The sequence below is a fragment of the Chiloscyllium plagiosum genome, unplaced genomic scaffold, assembly GCF_037043375.1.
Source record: "Chiloscyllium plagiosum isolate Xiang-an unplaced genomic scaffold, Cpla_swu_hap1 HiC_scaffold_24, whole genome shotgun sequence".
Classification (NCBI taxonomy): domain Eukaryota; kingdom Metazoa; phylum Chordata; class Chondrichthyes; order Orectolobiformes; family Hemiscylliidae; genus Chiloscyllium; species Chiloscyllium plagiosum.
Window position 1 is genome coordinate 17,840,570 of NW_028270162.1, and position 17,895 is coordinate 17,858,464.

A 17,895-nucleotide genomic window follows, 5' to 3' on the forward strand; every position below is an offset into this window, starting at 1 on the left:
ATTCTGTCTATTTCTTGCCTCTCCATTCAGAGTTTGTGCTTATTTCACTTCATTTAAGCAAACGGTGACATTCAGCTGTCCACCATTAGTGATTTTAAATTCTGTGATTTGCTACTTTTTCTTGTGCATAGTTACTGAGCAGAACCGTCTTCTGCCAGGCTGCTCAACTGTGGTGAGCTAGAATCTGTTTCCCATTGTGCTTGAAACTGGTTTCATCACTGCTTAGGAATTCCAATGCATTAAATACTAGCACATGTTTATAGTTTGACATGTTTGTTACAAAGCCTTCAGACTTGGTATCTGAGTCTTCAACTTCATCCCTTGAATTTCAGTAAGATATGTTGTTGGGAGCTATATGGGAGTTCAGAAATCAGGCTGTACTGTTTGTTTGCATCTATCTTTGATTGCGGTAGGGTTTTAAAAAAAACGCTAATTTGAACACCAGGCTATATTTTGAATTACTTTACCCATAGCTTTCAAAGGTATACTGTTCAGCTGAGAATTATCCTTTGCTTTAATTTAGAACCAGATGAACTCGTTATTTTTGTTTAACATCTGCAGTGTTAATGGCTCAAAGGATGATGTCAGGATATGAGTCATTGCATTGTCTTTTTAACCCCCTCCTGTGAAGTGAACAGATCAGAAAACCTGATTAGAACTATTTTGAAAGCATGCAAAAAATGAATGATTTGAACTTTTGCCTAAACTTTGTTTGTACTGTCCACTTGAGTCAAAAGCATAGAACAGGCCCTTTAGCCCACTATGGCTGTACTGACCAACAAACACCAAACTTCATTAATCCCACTTACCTGTACTTGGTACATGGCAGACTAAGGCATTTTAAATGCTCACCCAGATGTTGTTTATATATTGAGTACCTGCTTCCACCATCTTCACAGCCAGCATGTTCCATAATTCTACCACCTTCTGGGTGAAAACCTTTTCCTCAAATCCTGTCTAAGCCACTTACTCCTCACCTCAAACTTGCACCCTTTGCTCTTATACATGTCTGCAAGAGGGAAAAGATTCCCCAGTTGACCCTGTCTATGCCTCTTAAATTTGTATTCCTCAATCAGATTCCCTCCTCAGCCTCTGCTCTAGGTAAAACAAACCCAGCCTATATAGTCTCCCCATATAACTGAAACTTTCCATCCGAGGCAACATCCTGGTGAATCTCCTCTATACCCTCTCCAGTGTAATCGCATCCTTATGTGGTGACCAGAACTGCGCACAGTTTTCCATCTGTGGCCTAAATGAAAGCAAACATCCTGTATGCCACCCTTTCTACATGTGTTGACATCTTCGGGGCTCTATGGATTTGTAAATGAAGGTTCTGTTGTTCCTCAGTTCTCCATAGGGACTTAACATTCATTATGTATATCCTTCCCAAAATATACCACCTTGCACTAATAGAGCTATACAGCATGGAAAGAGACCAGATATCCTAAACTGATCTAGTCCCATTTGCCAGCATTTGGCCCATATCCCTCTAACACCTTCCTATTCAAACATCCGTCCAGATAACTTTTAAAAGCCTCCACCACTTCCATTGGCAGCTCATTCCAAATACAGAGGAACGTCTATTATCCAAGTAAAATACTCCCTGCCCATGTCGTTTTGATAATCAAAGTTTCTCTGTACGCATCACCTCTGCGTGAAAAAGTTGCCCTTAAGGTCCCCTTTAAATCTTTCCCCTCTCACCATAAATATGTTCTCTAGTTTTGGACTCCCCCATTCTGGGAGAAAAAGACCTTGTTTATTCACTCTATCCATGGCTCTCATGTATTTTATTGTCCTCCTATAAGGTCACCACTCATCCTCTGCTACAAAGAAAAAGCTCCAGCTTATAAAGCCTTTCCCTATAGCTCAAATCCTCCAACCTCGGTCACGTTCTTGCAAATCTTTTCTGAACCCTCTTCAAATTTAACAATGTCTTTCCTATAGCAGGACGATCAGAATTGTATGCAGTATTGCAATAGTGGCCTAACCAATGTCCTGTACAGCTGTGAAGTAACACTTTTTATCAGAATTAAATTCCATCTGTTGTTGCTATGCCCGAATTACCAGCTGATTAATAATAGCCTGGATTGTAGCCTTAGACCATCCTCCTCACTGTCAACAGCACCAACTTTCATGTCATCTACAAACCTAATTAGACCATCTAAATTCACAACAACAAGGATCAGAGTACAATACCTGTGGTATGCTGCTGGTCACCGGCCTTACAATTAGTCCTCCAACATTACCAATTGCCTCCTAGTTGTAATTTTAGGTTCAGTTTGCGAACTTTCTTCATTCACAGGATCATGGCCTGACTGGCTAGGCCAGCATTTATTGCCTATCTCAACTGCCCACTGGATATTTAAAGAGTCGACCCCATTGCTGTGGGTCTCGAGTCACATGCAGACTAGAAAATGACGGTTTATTCCCTGAAAGACATTAGTGAACTCGCTTGGCTTTTCAGACAATCAGCAATGGTTTCATGGTCATAATTCGACTGTTAATTCCAGATTTTATTGAATTCAAATTGCACCATCTGGCAGGATTCAAACCAAGGTCCCCATCATCTGGGTCTCTGGATTAACGATCAAGTGATAATACCACAACGCCTTTACCTCTGCTTGAACTTGCCTTGGCTCCCATGGGCTCTTTCTCTTTGGATCAGCCTTCCATGTGAGACCTAAGGCCTTTCTCACATCCACATACACCACATCAACTGCATTTCCCTCTTCAATAAATTTAGTTGTCTTTGCCCTTCACTCTTAGAGGAACACACTAGCCCTGAATTCTCACTGCACTATTTTTTAAAGACTCCTGCTTTCCAACTGTACACTTAACTACAAGCAGCTGCACCCAGTCTGTTTCCCAGATCCAATTTCATGATATTGAAATCAGCCTTACCCCAATTCAGACCTTAACTACTGCACTGTCCTTATTCCTTTTCATTATGACCTTTTAAATGTAAAGTTATAGTCACTAGCCCCAAAATGTCTGCCCACTGACATGTCAACCACTTGACTGGCTTCGTTCCCTAGGATAGGTCTAACATTGTCCCATCTCTGGTAAGACTTCCTATGTACAGGCACAAAAGGCTCCTTGGGTGCACTTCTTTAAAAACTCCACCTCAACTAATCCTTTCACACTCAAGATCTTGGTTTTTAACAAAATTGAAATCCCTGACTACCATGACCCTATTTCTCTTGTGTCTGTGATTTACTTTCATAACTGCTTCTCCAACTCCCTCTGATTGGGCAGCCTGTGGTAAAATCCCAGCAGTGAAATCCCCCTTATTTCCAATCTCTATTCAAATGGCCTCATCTGAAGACCCATGGAAGACATTCTCCCTCATTACTGCAGTAGTAATTTCCTTTATCAGTAATGCAGTGCCCCTATCCCCCTTTCATCTTTCCACGTCATCCCTGAAAATTATATACCCTGGAATGTTGAGCTGCCAGTCCTGCCCTTCCTTCAAACATGTCTCAGTGACTGCTATAATATCTCATTCTCATGTACTGATCAGTGCTCTAAGTTCGCCACCTTAGCAGTCAGGATTCCCACTTAGATGATAGGTACCTTTTATTCAGATGAGTTGGCAGGATTATTTTTATCATTGAAGGTTACATCTCTCCCTTCTCTTGTCTGTCACTTGTCAGGAAATGCAAAGAAATGTGCTGTGACAAATGCAGTGATTCCATTAAAAAGGAAAATATTCAACCCAGAGTAGATCCAAGTAGCTTATTTCACTATTTCTAATGGCCTTGAGGTGAATTCAACTACAAGAGTTAAACTTGCTCTTTATAGTTATGAGGCTGGACTTTAAAAATAGGGGAAGTCTTAATAACACAGTCAATGCTGTTAGTGAGGCTGCTGCTGGAGTACAGTATACAGTTTTGCCTCCCTTATTTAAAGAAGGATATACACAGGTTTTGGAGGCAGTTCAAGAAAGAATCACTAAGCTGATTCCTGGGATGAATGGGTTCACCTGTCAAGAATAAAGGTTAAACCTTTATTCATTAGAGTTTTGAAGAATGAGGGGTGGTGCTGATGAAATTTACAAGATTCTGAGGGAGCTTGGCAGGGGTTGAGACCCGTTGAACGAGGGGGCATAGCTACGGAATAATGGGATGCAAGCGTGGTGATTTCTCTAGCCCAAAGAGTTATGGTAAGTAGAACACAAAGTATTTAAAGAGGAAATAGATAGATCTTTGAAATATCTATGTGAGGAGCTGAGGTCTTTGAAGAGCTGGTAAAAACAAGCAGTTGCAGCCTGAGGCAGATCAGAAATGGTCTTAGTGAATGGCAGGCAGGTTTGAGGGGCCCATGGTGTATTCCTGCTCCTATTTCTTATGTAGAGAGAGGGTTGGAATGGACAGGACAAGACAAGCCCACCACTGAAGGGCCTCACTCACCAACCTGACGTCTCAGAAGCACACATCAATATCCGAGGGAACTTCAAGTCATACTTGGGGACGTTGTTTCCAGAGTTTGTGATATAGTAAGAATAGGTTAACTTGTTTACTGAGAAACTGTGGTCTAAAACGAGGCTTGGATCATAAGACATGGAAGCAGAGGTCAACCAGTTGTTCATTGAGTCTACTCTGCCATTTGATCAGATGTAAATTGGCTAATGTAAGAATCCTCAACGATGTAATAATAATCCTCAACTTCACTTTCCTACCCTTATTCCTAAACCCTTTATTCAAATTCTGATTAAAAATCTGTCAGTCGAGCAGCCTAATCTCGACACCTCTCTCCAGTAAAGAATTCTGCAGATTCATTCCCCTCTGAGAAAAGACACTGCCTTAAATAGGTGATCCTGGTCTGAGATCATTTCACAAGAGGAAACAACTGCTCAGCCTGTCTTTGCCTAACTCTAACCCTGGCAAACCCCTAAGAATCCCTGTTTGTTTCAATATGGTCCCCTCTCATTCCTCTAAACTGCAATGATTACAAGCCTGACCTACTCTAACCATTAGAAGAATTTTCCTTCATAATGGCTATCAACTGAGTGGATCTTCTCTGGCCTGCTTGTAAATATCTTTTCTTTATAGGTGGCCGAAATCTCTTCACAGTATACAAGATCTAATCTGACTAGTGCTTTGAATTGTTTTAGTAAGACTTCCCCATTTTTATATTTCATTCCCTTTGAAATGAAGGCAAACAATTCATTTACCTTCCCAATTATCCACTGAACTTGGATGCTAGCTTTTTGTGATTTCATACTTGAGGATTCCCAAATGCCTGTCTTGTGCAGATCTCTGCTGTCTTTCTCCACTTAAATAATGTATAGCTCTTCTGTGCTTCCTGCCAAAGTGCATTCCTCACATTTTCCCACATTATATTTTATCTGCTAAGTTTTTGCCCACTTATCCTGTTTGTTTCATCCTCATCACTTGCCTTCCCACCTATTTTGTCACCCGCCAACTTGGCTATAGTAGATTCATTTGTCATCCATGTCATTTTTGGAAAAATAACTTCAACTTCGATCCAATCTACATAATGTTGGACAGTTTAGCAAGCCAAGCCTGACTGTCATCAAAACCTTGACTGAAGCTTGTTGATAAATGTTAGATGGGCCCTGGTTTCAAATGAAGCAAGAGATGGGTATTGAGGATTTGTCTGGCTTCCTCCATATGTGTTGAGATACCAATCCCAGTATTCTTAATATATCCTTAACCTTGAATGCATTTTTTTTTAACTAAGGTGTCCATTATCCTTCATTTAAATTTCAAGAATTGTTTAAATGAAAGAATATATCAAACAGCTGGATAAATGGAAGAATAGCATTTGAACCGAAAGTATTGTCGCTTACAATATTGCTCATTGGCCCTTTGCTACTTCGGTAATTTACCTTCTAGCACTTTGTAATGTCATCTTAGAGGGACATGTGGTAATTAATGGAATAGGAACAATAAATTGTTCATCCTACAGGCCTCAACCATGTTTATTCTGTGTGTACTGCCAATTCTGTTTATGCAGCCTCAGGAATTCTGATCTATTTTTTGAGGAAGAGTCGTTTTTTGTGCTGTAAATCTTGAATCGAAACACCAAAATTGTTATACGCCCCTTGAAATGGATGCAAACTAACAATAACATTGATGCAGATTTTTGAGGTCGTGAGGCATCAGATATAAAAAAATGTTGGAGCTTTCTGCTTTAACTTGCAGCACAACTGGTTTAACCACATCACTGCCATCTGCTGTTGAAGGCCTTTATTGCATACAAAACACAAGTTCATTGTTCATCCAAGCTAGTCTATGTAAGTGCTTAGTTTCCACATGATTAGATTAGATTAGATTACAGTGTGGAAACAGGCCCTTCAGCCCAACAAGTCCACACCGACCCGCCAAAGCGAAACCCACCCATACCCCTACATTTACCCCTTACCTAGCACTACGGGCAATTTAGTGTGGCCAATTCACCTGACCCTGCACATCTTTGTGATGTGGGAGGAAACCGGAGCACCCGGAGAAAACCCACGCAGACACAGGGAGAACGTGCAAACTCCACACAGTCAGTCGCCTGAGGTGGGAATTGAACCCGGGTCTCTGGCGCTGTGAGGCAGCAGTGCTAACCACTGTGCCACCGTGCCGCCCACTAATCAGTTTTTTTGCGTCAATAATGCACCCAAATAATGCATTCCATTGCCTCCCCATTTTAAAAAAAAATTCTTCCTTCTGTCGTATATCTCTCTTTGCTGTTGTATCTATGCCCTGAATAGATAACAGATCTTTTTTCATCATTTCTCCTCCTCATGTACTGGTCTTCAATGTGACCTCCTACACAAATACCATTAGCCCTTTGCTACTTTAGTAATTTACCTTCTAACATGCTAGAGGGATATAGGATAATTAATGGAGTAGGAACAGTAAAGTCAGAAAACTATTTGAAGCTAAACTGTTAGTAAAGGGAGCAACATTTTATAGCTGCAATTATCAGTGACCTCATTTCTAACTTCAAGTTGGAAGTGAGGTTGTTTGCTGATTTGTACTGTCATTCATTCATGATTCCTCAAGTAATGTATGAATGCATTCCTGCATGCAGCAACCCCATGGGCTTAGACCGATGTGCAGTTTTAATTGCCACTTGAATGCTATGTAAGATGGTCTCCAGTGAGACAGTCCCATATCCCTTTGAAATTCTATAGTAATACCACTATCAACATTGGTCACCATTGACCAAAAACCAGTCATCGAGTAACTCATCATCTGATACTCTAAAGTCCACTCAAGCCTACTATGGGACAGTCTTGCCTTGACAGGTGTGACTACAATGGCCAGAAGCACAACTAAACAACATGTTTGATAGGTGCATTATTGACTGACATAAAACATCCACTCAGACCATGAGCATATACCACAGCTGGCCTCTGTACTGTCATGCTTTGCAATAGCTTCCCAATCTGTGATTGGCTCCACCCAAGAGGCAGCAGATGCATGGGAACAACTTTGCCTCCAGATTCCTGATTTGATCATAGCTTCCTCGTCCGTGATAGATTCCTTAAATATCTGACCTAAATCGGTGAGGGAAATTCTTTGCTGTAGGTTCAAGGCGGTCCATCACCACCATTTTTTAAGATCGCTAGAGCGAGACAGTAAATGCCGGCTGCCTTTTGGTACCTGCAGTAAAAATGGGTAATATTTAAAAACAAAAATAGGGCACATTGAAATTCCTTTCAAAGATAATGGTTAGACCTCCAGATAAAGTAATGGTCTGAATAACCTGGAATTAAGATCAACTGAATGCTGCCATGGGCATTTTATTTTTTGCAATTGTGTATTAAGGTATACTGTATGAATGTTCTCATCCTAACTGAGTCTAGACAGTGAGTGTTGGCAGGCTGCTCAATTTTGTAGCATATCATCCACCCACACTTTCCAACAGCGGTCACCACGTTATCATAAAGCGTGGGAACAAAAGCTAAATATTTCCCATTTAGCATGGGGTGCAAAGGGAAAAATGTAACAGTTCTTTTCCTGGCAAACTGGACTGATAATTCACCATGTGCCATGGACCCAGAGTTTACTGATCTGTATGGATTTTTAACTCTCTATCAGATGAGCTAGATGGAAAGCAGACCATAATGTTCAATGTTACTGCTAGTTCGGAGCTAATGATAAAGTTTGAGTTTTTTTGGAAAAGGTTCAGCATTAAGAACTCTGCTCACCTGCAATTTGAGCATACTCTTGAGGTAATGTTGTGAAGATTTATTCATAACAGGCCAAACTTCAGTCCTTTCAGCGAGACTTTGTCCTGTTGGAATCTGCTAACTCAGCAGCATATCTTTTAGAATTATGCACATTCCAGCAGTCTGAGAGCTTGATTTACTTTGCAATTTTTTTGAAATGATTGAATTACCCTCCACAGGGAAACTCCTGATTTAGTTACTGAAATTAGACCAGTAAAATAGCACATTCAGAAGATTTGTCTGCAAGATGAGGGTCTTGAACTGCACTGAGTTCCTCTGATAGAATGGGTGACATGCAAGGCACGATGCATGTGTATTAAGGGGAATGTTTATCAAGAGAAATGTGTAGAGGAGCTATTTTATGCTATGAATGGCAATGACCTGGGACTCTCCGCCCAAGTGTGGTGAAAGCAGAGACCATTGATTTCAAAGTGAAATTAAAAGGAACTGGAGGTACAGGGATAGAGTGGGGAAATGGGATTCATTCAATTGTTGTACGGAGTCAGCGTGAATTCTGTGGGTGGACTGGCCTCCTTCCAGCAGACATTTTGGGGAAAAGATGATTTAAAGAAATTTAATTACCATGATTGCAGAATTGGAATTCTGTCAAAAGTAAAATAATTTGTATTTTTATTTAAATCTCAACTTACCGTAATATCATTGACATAAATGATTGAATGGAGCTATGGTTGGAATGCTGATTTGTGAGATTTATCTATGTATTTACTGACTGAAGCAGGCAATTCAGTTTGGGGGGAAAAATGCTCAGATTTTTCCTAGCTGCAGCAAATAAAAAACTGAGTGGTCCTCTCTGTATGCAAACTAACTCCTGAGAAAGGGTCACCAGACCTGAAACATTCACTCTGCTTTCTCTCCACAGTAGCTGCCAGACCTGAGTTTCTTGGATTTCTGAATTTGTTTCTGATTTCCAGCAGCTGTAGTTCTTCGGTTTCTTTTTGTTTGGTGGTCTTCTCAGTACCTTGTAGCAGAAACCAGTTGTCGGAGTTGGCTTTGAAAGTTTTGGAAGGTAGTTTTGTATCTACCGAAATTGTTTAAAAACGAAGGGAGCTCAGTCTATAGGAAATAAAGTTCATGAATCCAAAGAGCTAATGGCAAGATATCATAGAATCATACCTCGGAAGATTAGCTGGAATTCTGGATAGAAAATAAGTGAATTCTGGAGAGCTGTGGTTTGGTTCTGAAAAAAATAAGTGAACTCAAAGACTGTAATGTTTAAAGGAATTCTTAAGGGAAGTAAAAAATAGAACTGAGTTCATAGCATAATTAGGTATTAAGTTAATAGTGCTTGCTTTGAATAATTCTTTTTTATGTACAATAATGTTTATTTAGTTTAAAATTGTAATCGTGTGTATTTTTGGATGCTTGGGTTTCTTCATCGAGCATTAATGGTACTTTCCACAGGTGCTGTTTTTTTGGAATATGTCCAGCATTTCCCACTTTAATTTCAGATTTCAATACCTGCAGTATTCTGCTTTTTGTTTCCATAAAATGTTGGGTTAGGGTTAGTGAAGCATTCTATTGAGTGGGAGTTCAACAAGACTATCAGCAGAAAATTTCAAAAACACAATTTTCACCTTTATTGCTCCCATCAGATAATCTCTCCCAGGGCTGGGAAGGTCCAGTGGCAGTAATACAGTAGTACTGCTAGCATTATAGAATGTAATTGTTAGACAGTGAGGGTGGCAGGATTCTGTTTGTTCTACATGGAATCTACAGCAACGAAACAGGTTTATTGCACTAGATCACTTAATATTAAAGACCTCCATTTGGCTATTCATTAATCTTTTCTTTGAGGAAAATGCCCGCGCCTCTTCACGTTTGTTTTATAACTATAAACTCCCAGTTCTAGTGCCATGCAAATGTTTCTTCACCAAGTTCAGTAACCTTTTAATCTTATACTCTTGACTTAATCCATCTCATTCATACTGATGTTCTCTTGGCGGAATTATGTGCTACTTTATGTGCACAATCAAACTCTGACTGTTTGTAAATTATCTAAAGTCCATTCCCCCAAAATTCCTCATGTAATTCAATTATTGTACGGGAGGGATATAAAAGCAGCCTATTCTGGCGGAAACCTTGTTAATAGTGGCGCCTGATGGTTAATGAGACCTTGGGAAGAAGCGCATCTAGGTAAACCTCTAAATATCCCACATACTGTTTGTCATTGTCTTCATTTGATGGGTTGTAAGTCTGGCCAAAATTGGAATGTGTACAGTTTGTTTTGAGATATCCTCAGTTTGCATTTTATTCAGTCCAGTTAAATTTACATGTTTTTTTCTGTTAATAGATCTGGCAAATACCAGAGAATGGACTGACAGTTCCCATCACAGAGCCTGTTGTCATCTTGGAGGGACATGCCAAGAGAGTTGGGATTGTATCTTGGCATCCGACTGCGCGCAATGTTCTACTTAGTGCAGGTGAGGTGATCTCTTGCTCACACTCTCTTAATGTGGGCTTGTGATTCTGCTGTTACAATTTAAAGAGGAATCTGCAATATCTTTTCATTCTGAAGGGATTCTATCTGTAACAATTTACTTCTTTCCTGAAAGCTAATTTAATTGAGTCTCTTTAAGAGACATATTTCTGCTCATATATTTGCCAACTGCGATATCATAACTTCTTGTAAATTTCAAAATATTTCTATATTAATGCTAATTATGCTTGAAGTACTAGAAATGTGGGACAGAAAAGGCTGGCAATCCATGTAACTAATTCCAAATATTATTTTTAAAACCTGTCACATCCCTCAATCAGGTTTTTTTTAGCCAAACAGCTTTGTTTTGCATTTGTCATACATGAACATTCCAATGTGAATTCATCACCTTTGTATGTTTTGTTAAATCTAAACTGATCTCTGTTCTAGATTTATTCATGCATTACAACAGAAGCCCAAAGTGTAATAAAAGCTGTATCCACCTTATCCTATTTTTCTATTTTAAGGTAATAATTATTCAAAGGAATCCTTGGATCAGCAATTTTGCATTGTACTCTCTTTGACAATGCGATTATGAAAATTCTATGGGTAATGAGCTCTCTTGCATCAATTTAACAATATTATTTAAATTTCACTAGTCCGGATTTTTTTTTTGTGTCAATGGTTGAGTTCCTTTTATTGATTTGACTGGGCATGAGCAAAAACCCTTAACTTATTAGACTCTTTTTATTTTAAATAAAGCAGGCCCAAGTTGCCTATTAACCTACTTCACTCATCTGTAAGCACTGATGGGAGACTCATTACTTATACATTTAATTAAAAGTCTGAGTTCTCATGTGATTTTGTCTATATGTCTGCCTTTTTTTTCTAACATGGAGATTCATAGGCCTCTGAGAGCCAAAGTGTGCCACTGCAAACTTTCACTAATGAAGCATTTAATGACGCCTTAATAACATCAAAGCTTTCATGTTTTCTATAAATGTCTATGGAACTCATTAAAATAATTTTGACAACAAGAGTATGGTTCCTATAAGTAAGCAGTGGGCAGGTTTTAAGTTGTGTTAAACTGGTAGAAAAGTTGTGGATCTTCTGCCATTGTCAAGTTTTCCAGGAATTCTGTTCAAAAGGTTTAACCTTTGAAAAGCATAAGTTCTGCCACAAAATTATTCATACCCCAGCTGTATACCAATAATTATTGATGTGTGCAATACGGAGGTATGCTCCCAGATTTGATCTTGGTTACGTGAACTGATTTGACTGAACTATTGCAGACGTAGTGCACATGAAGTCAATACCCTTTAGTTTAGGGTGTGAATATTGACTCAGTTATTCACATTCTGGCAATTACATATGGATATTGAGTGAGGGCTAACTTAAGTACTGTAATGTGTCTCCAAAATGAACAGCCGGTCCATCAAGGTTCAGAAATAGAGAATGAACAAATCTATAAGGTAGAGGATGTTGATTGAAATGGTTTTGTATTCCAGTATGTTTTAAAGAATCGCAAAACTGTTAGTGTAGAATAAGGCCATTCACCCCACATGAATGATCGGAATATAAGAGCAGGTGTGGGTCAGTCAGCTGTCAAGCCTGCTCTGCTATTGAATACCATAACAGCTGATGCGATGCTTCATTGCCTTTTACCCCCCACTGTCTGCATAACATTTGATGTGCTTCCCTCTACGTGTAAAGAATTCCAAAGATTCACCATCCTCGGAGTTAAAAGAAAAGCTCGTCATTTTGATTTGGAAGGATATGGACCAGGAGCAGGTCCAGTTTAGGTGGGACTAGTTTAGTTTGGGATTGTATTCAGTAAGGACTGGTTGGACCAAAGGATCTGTTTCCATATTGATTGACACTATGGTCATGATTGATATTCCCCTTATGTTTACATTGTGTTCCCTTGTTCTAAGCTCCCCAACCAGCAGAAATATCTTGCATGAATCTACATTGTCTATCCTTTAAGAATTTCATAGCTATCAATGAGATTACCTCTCACTCTTTGAAACTCTAGAGAATACAGGCCTAGTTTTCCCAATCATAGCATAGTAATAACAGGTCTGGTGAGCCTTCATTGTACTCCCTCCATGGGAATAATCTGCAAGAATCATTTCACAATCTATGGAATTTTGAACTATTACACTCAATGCAACAATCCAAACAGTTACACGCAATTTTGAATAGCCATCTATTAGCCTTGCTAACAGCTTGCTGCGTCTGCAATGTTAGCCTTCAGTGACTTTAACAAACATACGCAAGACCCTTTGCATATCTTGAATTGCCAACCTCTGACCATTTAAGAAACACTCTGCATTATTTGAGAGGCAACACATCATTCTTCCAGTCTGATTCTCCCTTATAAAGTACATAGCCCATCTCATCTTGTCAGCACAACTCCCCCCTCCTTTTTCTTTTTGTCTGTCGTTCCTAACTGTCAAATATTCTTGAGTAAAACAACACAACAAATGCTGGGGAAACTCAGCAGGTCCAGCAACAGTTAACAAGTATGGTTAAAGGTTAACCAGTATGGCTCGGCTTCAAAATGTACTGGACTTGAAACAATAACACTTACTCTCCACATGGATGCTACTGAACCTGCTGAGTTTGCCCAATATTTCTTGTGCTTTTGGTTCAGGTTTCCATGGTGTTTTGTCTTTATTTGAACATCCTTGGTTTTCAGCCCTGGTCACCATGCAGCCAAATTTCTTTATTGACATTTACCTCATATATGCCTCTGTCATTAGATCATGTAACCTGTTGCGAATGCTGCATGTATTCAAATAGAATGCCCTTAACTTTGTCTCTTTTGGTTTGTGTCCGGTTTTAAACATATTTTTTTGCTCAGCTTTGTTTCTCCTGTCATCCTTGAAGCTTTTGTACTATAAACAGCTTAACTCTCTCTTCTCCCTGTGAAAGTATCAGTCCCGGACCTGTTGAGATGTAACCCATCCCTCTTGTACAGGTTCCACCTTCCTCAGAAATATGATACACTCCGTCCTACACTACTTCCCAACCCACATGTTTGATCGACCCTCCTGTTGTGCTCATTAGCACATGGCATTGGGAGTAATTCTGAGATTACTGTTCTTGAGGTCTGGCTTTTTAAATTCCTTTCTGATTCCTTGAATTCTGCTTTCAGGACCTCAGCCCTCTTCCTGCCGATGCAGTTGGAACCATTGTGAACTACAACCCCTTGCCTTCCCCAGAAATTTCATCTGTAGATGCTCAGTGACATTCTACAAGGACTAAACTTTAAAGGACTTAAAGAATTAACTTTTTCCTTTGATATGGCTTTGTGCATGGGAAATCATGTCTCACAAACTTGATTGAGTTTTTTTGAAGAAGTAACAAAGAGGATTGATGAGGGCAGAGCGGTAGGTGTGATCTATATGGGCTTCAGTAAGGCGTTCAACAAGGTTCCCCATGGGAGACTGATTAGCAAGGTTAGATCTCATGGAATACAGGGAGAACTAGCCATTTGGATACGGAACTGGCTCAAAGGTAGAAGAGAGAGGGTGGTGGTGGAGGATTGTTTTTCTGACTAGAGGCCTGTGACCAGTGGAGAGCCACTAGGATCGGTGCTAGGTCCTCTACTTTTTGTCATTTACATAAATGATTTGGATGCGAGCATAAAAGGTATAGTTAGTAAGTTTGCAGATGACACCAAAATTGGAGGTGTAGTGGACAGTGAAGAAGGTTACCTCACATTACAACAGAATCTTGACCAGATGGGCCAATAGGCTGAGAAGTGGCAGGTGGACTTTAATTCAGATAAATGTGAGGGGCTGCGTTTTGGGAAAGCAAATCTTAGCAGGACTTATACACTTAATGGTAAGGTCAGAGGGAGTGTTGCTGAACAAAGAGACCTTGGAGTGCAGGTTCATAGCTCCTTGAAAGTGGAGTCACAGGTAAATAGGATAGTGAAGAAGGCGTTTGGTATGCTTTTTATTGGTCAGAGTATTGACTACAGGAGTTGGGAGGATATGTTGCAGCTGTACAGGACATTGGTTAGGCCGCTGTTGGAATATTGCGTGCAATTCTGATCTCCTTCCTGTCTGAACGATGTTGTGAAGAAAAGATTTACAAGGATGTTGCCAGGGTTGGAGGATCTGAGCTATAGGGAGAGGCTGAACAGGCTGGGGCTGCTTTTCCTGGAGCGTCGGAGGTTGAGGGATGACCTTATAGAGGTTTACAAAATCATAAGGGGCGTGGATAGGATAAACAGGATAAAGTATTTTCCCTGGGGTGGGGAGTCCAAAACTAGAGGGCATAGGTTTAGGGTGAGAGGGGAAAGATATAAAAGAGACCTAAGGGGCAACTTTTTCACGCAGAGGGTGCTACGTGTATGGAATGAGCTGCCAGACGAAGTGGTGGAGGCTGGTACAATTGCAACATTTAAGAGGCATTTGGATGGGTATATGAATAGGAAGGTGTTGGAGAGATATGGGCCGGGTGCTGGCAGGTGGGACTAGATTGGGTTGGGATATCTGGCCGGCATGGACGGGTTGGACCGAAGGGTCTGTTTCCATGCTGTACATCTCTATGACTGTATATGCCAAACTAATTTAATGTTTCCAACAGTCTAAAACTGACTTGGAAGTTTATACCAGAATATCCTACCATAAATCTGATAACATTGATTTAATCTGACCTTGTTGAGATGCTTGTTGTAGGGTTTAAGCCAAATAAGAGGGTGTGGGAAGCCTGGTTTTTACATAATGCTTAAATTAGACTATTAAATAAAAACTGCTTTCAGAATTTGTCACGTGATATCTATTTTACGAAGAGGAATTTGATTAGCCCCACCCTGACTTCTAAAGGTTAAAGCTCAGTAATCCTGGCAAGATAAGGGTGTGCTCTGCAAAGAATTATACGCTGAGGCATGTCTGTATTTGCATGAACAAATCTATGACCATATGTGGAGGCACTCTTATTATCAGTGTTTCCTTTGAAGAACTTTGTAATAAACGAGCAGTCTTGGTTCCCAGCTCTGCATGACATTGATGTAACTGAAGGGCTGGTCAGGAATGCAGTGGGGTTATCTGGAGGTTAATTCATAAGAACATATGAACTAGGAGCAGGAGTAGGCCATCCAGCCCTTCAAGCCTGCTCCGCCATTCAATAAGATAATGGCTAATCTTTTCATGGCCTCAGCTCAACTTACCTACACTCTCACTGTATCCCTTTAATTCCTTTATTTTTCAAAAAATATCTACCTTAGTTTTAAAACAGTGTACTGTAGTAGCGTCAACTACTTCCCTGTGCAAAGAATTCCATAGATTAACATACCCTCTGGGTGAAAAAGTTCCTTCTCAATTCAATCCTAAATTTGCTCCCTCTAATCTTGAGGCTATGCCCTCTTGTCCTAGCTTCACCTGTCAGTAGAAGCATCCTATCTACTTTTTTTTAGATTAGATAATTAGATCACTTACAGTGTGGAAACAGGCCCTTCGGCCCAACAAGTCCACACCGATCCGCCGAAGCGCAACCCACCCAGACCCATTCCCCTACATTTACCCCTTCACCTGACACTATGGGCAATTTAGCATGGCCAATCCAGCTAACCTGCACATTTTTGGTTTGTGGGAGGAAACCCACGCAGTCACAGGGAGAATGTGCAAACTCCACACAGAGAGTCGCCTGAGGTGGGAATTGAACCCGGGTCTCTGGCGCTGTGAGGCAGCAGTGCTTGCCACCTTGCTGCCCATTTCTATTTTAGCGATTCCATTCATAATTAAATGTTTCTATAAATTCCCCCCTCATTCTTCTGCATTCCAATGAATATAATCCCAATCTACTCAATCTCTCCTCATAAGCCAAACCTCTCAACTCTGGAATTAACCTAGTGAACCTTCTCTGAATCCTAATTCAGTATCATAAAGGAGTTTGTCATTTAGAGAGGTGTCAGAAAGAAATGTTTTTCATTTGCTTTTCCAGCTTCTGATCAACCAGGAGTTAATTGAGGATTATTATGTTGTTGCTTATTGGCCTGCCAGTGATTGACTAGCATTGGCTACTGCAGTTTAGTAGAGTGGCAGAATGTAAAAGTGTATGGTGTTCAGGCATGAGTCAGTGATTAGTGCTTCAGATCAAACCATTTCCTTCTTTTCCTATACAAAGTTGAGTTTTTACCTGTTCTGTACAGTTAGGTTTCTCCCTTTGAGGTTTTTTCACAGGTTGACAGCTTGGCAGGGCATCTCTAATGTACATGACACTGAGGAATGTTTGCTTTTATCCTGTTTCCTTATTTTAACTTAGTATGAAAATGGAAAATGTGGTGAGGTGTAACATTTTCTTAACTACATGTTTAGCTCTACTACTTGCATTATAAGGTAATTGTATTAAGTACCTGAATTGATCAACTGTTCAACAGTTGCAGAATGAAAACAGTCAAGTACCGTGTAATATACAAGTAATCAAGACAAGATTTCTAATCATACACCAATCTTCCAAAAGGCTAACTTGTGTCTGACTGGATTATATAATGTGGAGGTGCAGGTGTTGGACTGGAGTGGACAAAGTTTTTAAAAAAAACACAACACCAGGTTATTGTCTAACAGGTTTATTTAGAAGTAATTCCACAACACCCAGTGTTGCTGAATTATCAGATTTGGCACGGTGATGGTCTTTGTCATGAAATTTCAGGATTTTAAGTTTGATTTTTGAGTAAGGTACGTTGGCTCTAGCTTCAATAGTTGATGATTTTTGAACCTTGGGTCTGTAGTCAGTTCAACAAAAGAATGGCCAGTGATGTGAACAAACTAACTTCCCAATCTTCAGTGAACCAAAGGTCCTTTGTTACAACCAGGTGAGCAGGGTTGAATCAGCATTACTCTTTTCAACTGCCTTGGTAAGCTGCCTCAAAGATTTAATATTGTTAGTGCACAACAATACCTCACCAAAAAAAATTTAACTAATTCAGGAGCAATTAAAGAGCTAATTTCAAGGTTTTCCTGAGTGTTCGAAAGAATTTATTTGCTCACCCCTGAGAAAAAAATAAAGATGCAACATCAATCTCACATTATTATAGAAAATAAGAGGGGCTAGTGTTTAGTACAAAAGTAAAGAATAAAAAGTATTCAGTTTAAAGTTCTTGGGTGTTCTTGAAGTATTAGATTCAAACCTGAGATGACTGTTGATTAAATGCACTCAATTGGATCTATTCCTGCCATGTAAAATTGCAGATATGTTTGAGTTGGTAATTGGATGTTTGTTCCATTTTGTTCTATCGTCTTTTGTCTTTTGAGAG

At 39.9% G+C, this 17,895-nt stretch overlaps 1 protein-coding gene across 3 annotated transcripts in view; it reads left to right on the forward strand.

Annotated features, from left to right (window-relative positions):
• LOC122562573 (coronin-1C) overlaps nucleotides 1-17,895 on the forward strand; it is a 177,839-nt gene that overhangs the window by 127,816 nt on the left and 32,128 nt on the right. For all 3 annotated transcript variants that reach the window (XM_087999951.1, XM_043715528.2, XM_043715529.2), the window contains one exon: nucleotides 10,500-10,629. In XM_087999951.1, coding sequence (XP_087856077.1) covers nucleotides 10,500-10,629 — 130 coding nt within the window. The remainder of the gene's footprint in view (nucleotides 1-10,499; nucleotides 10,630-17,895) is intronic.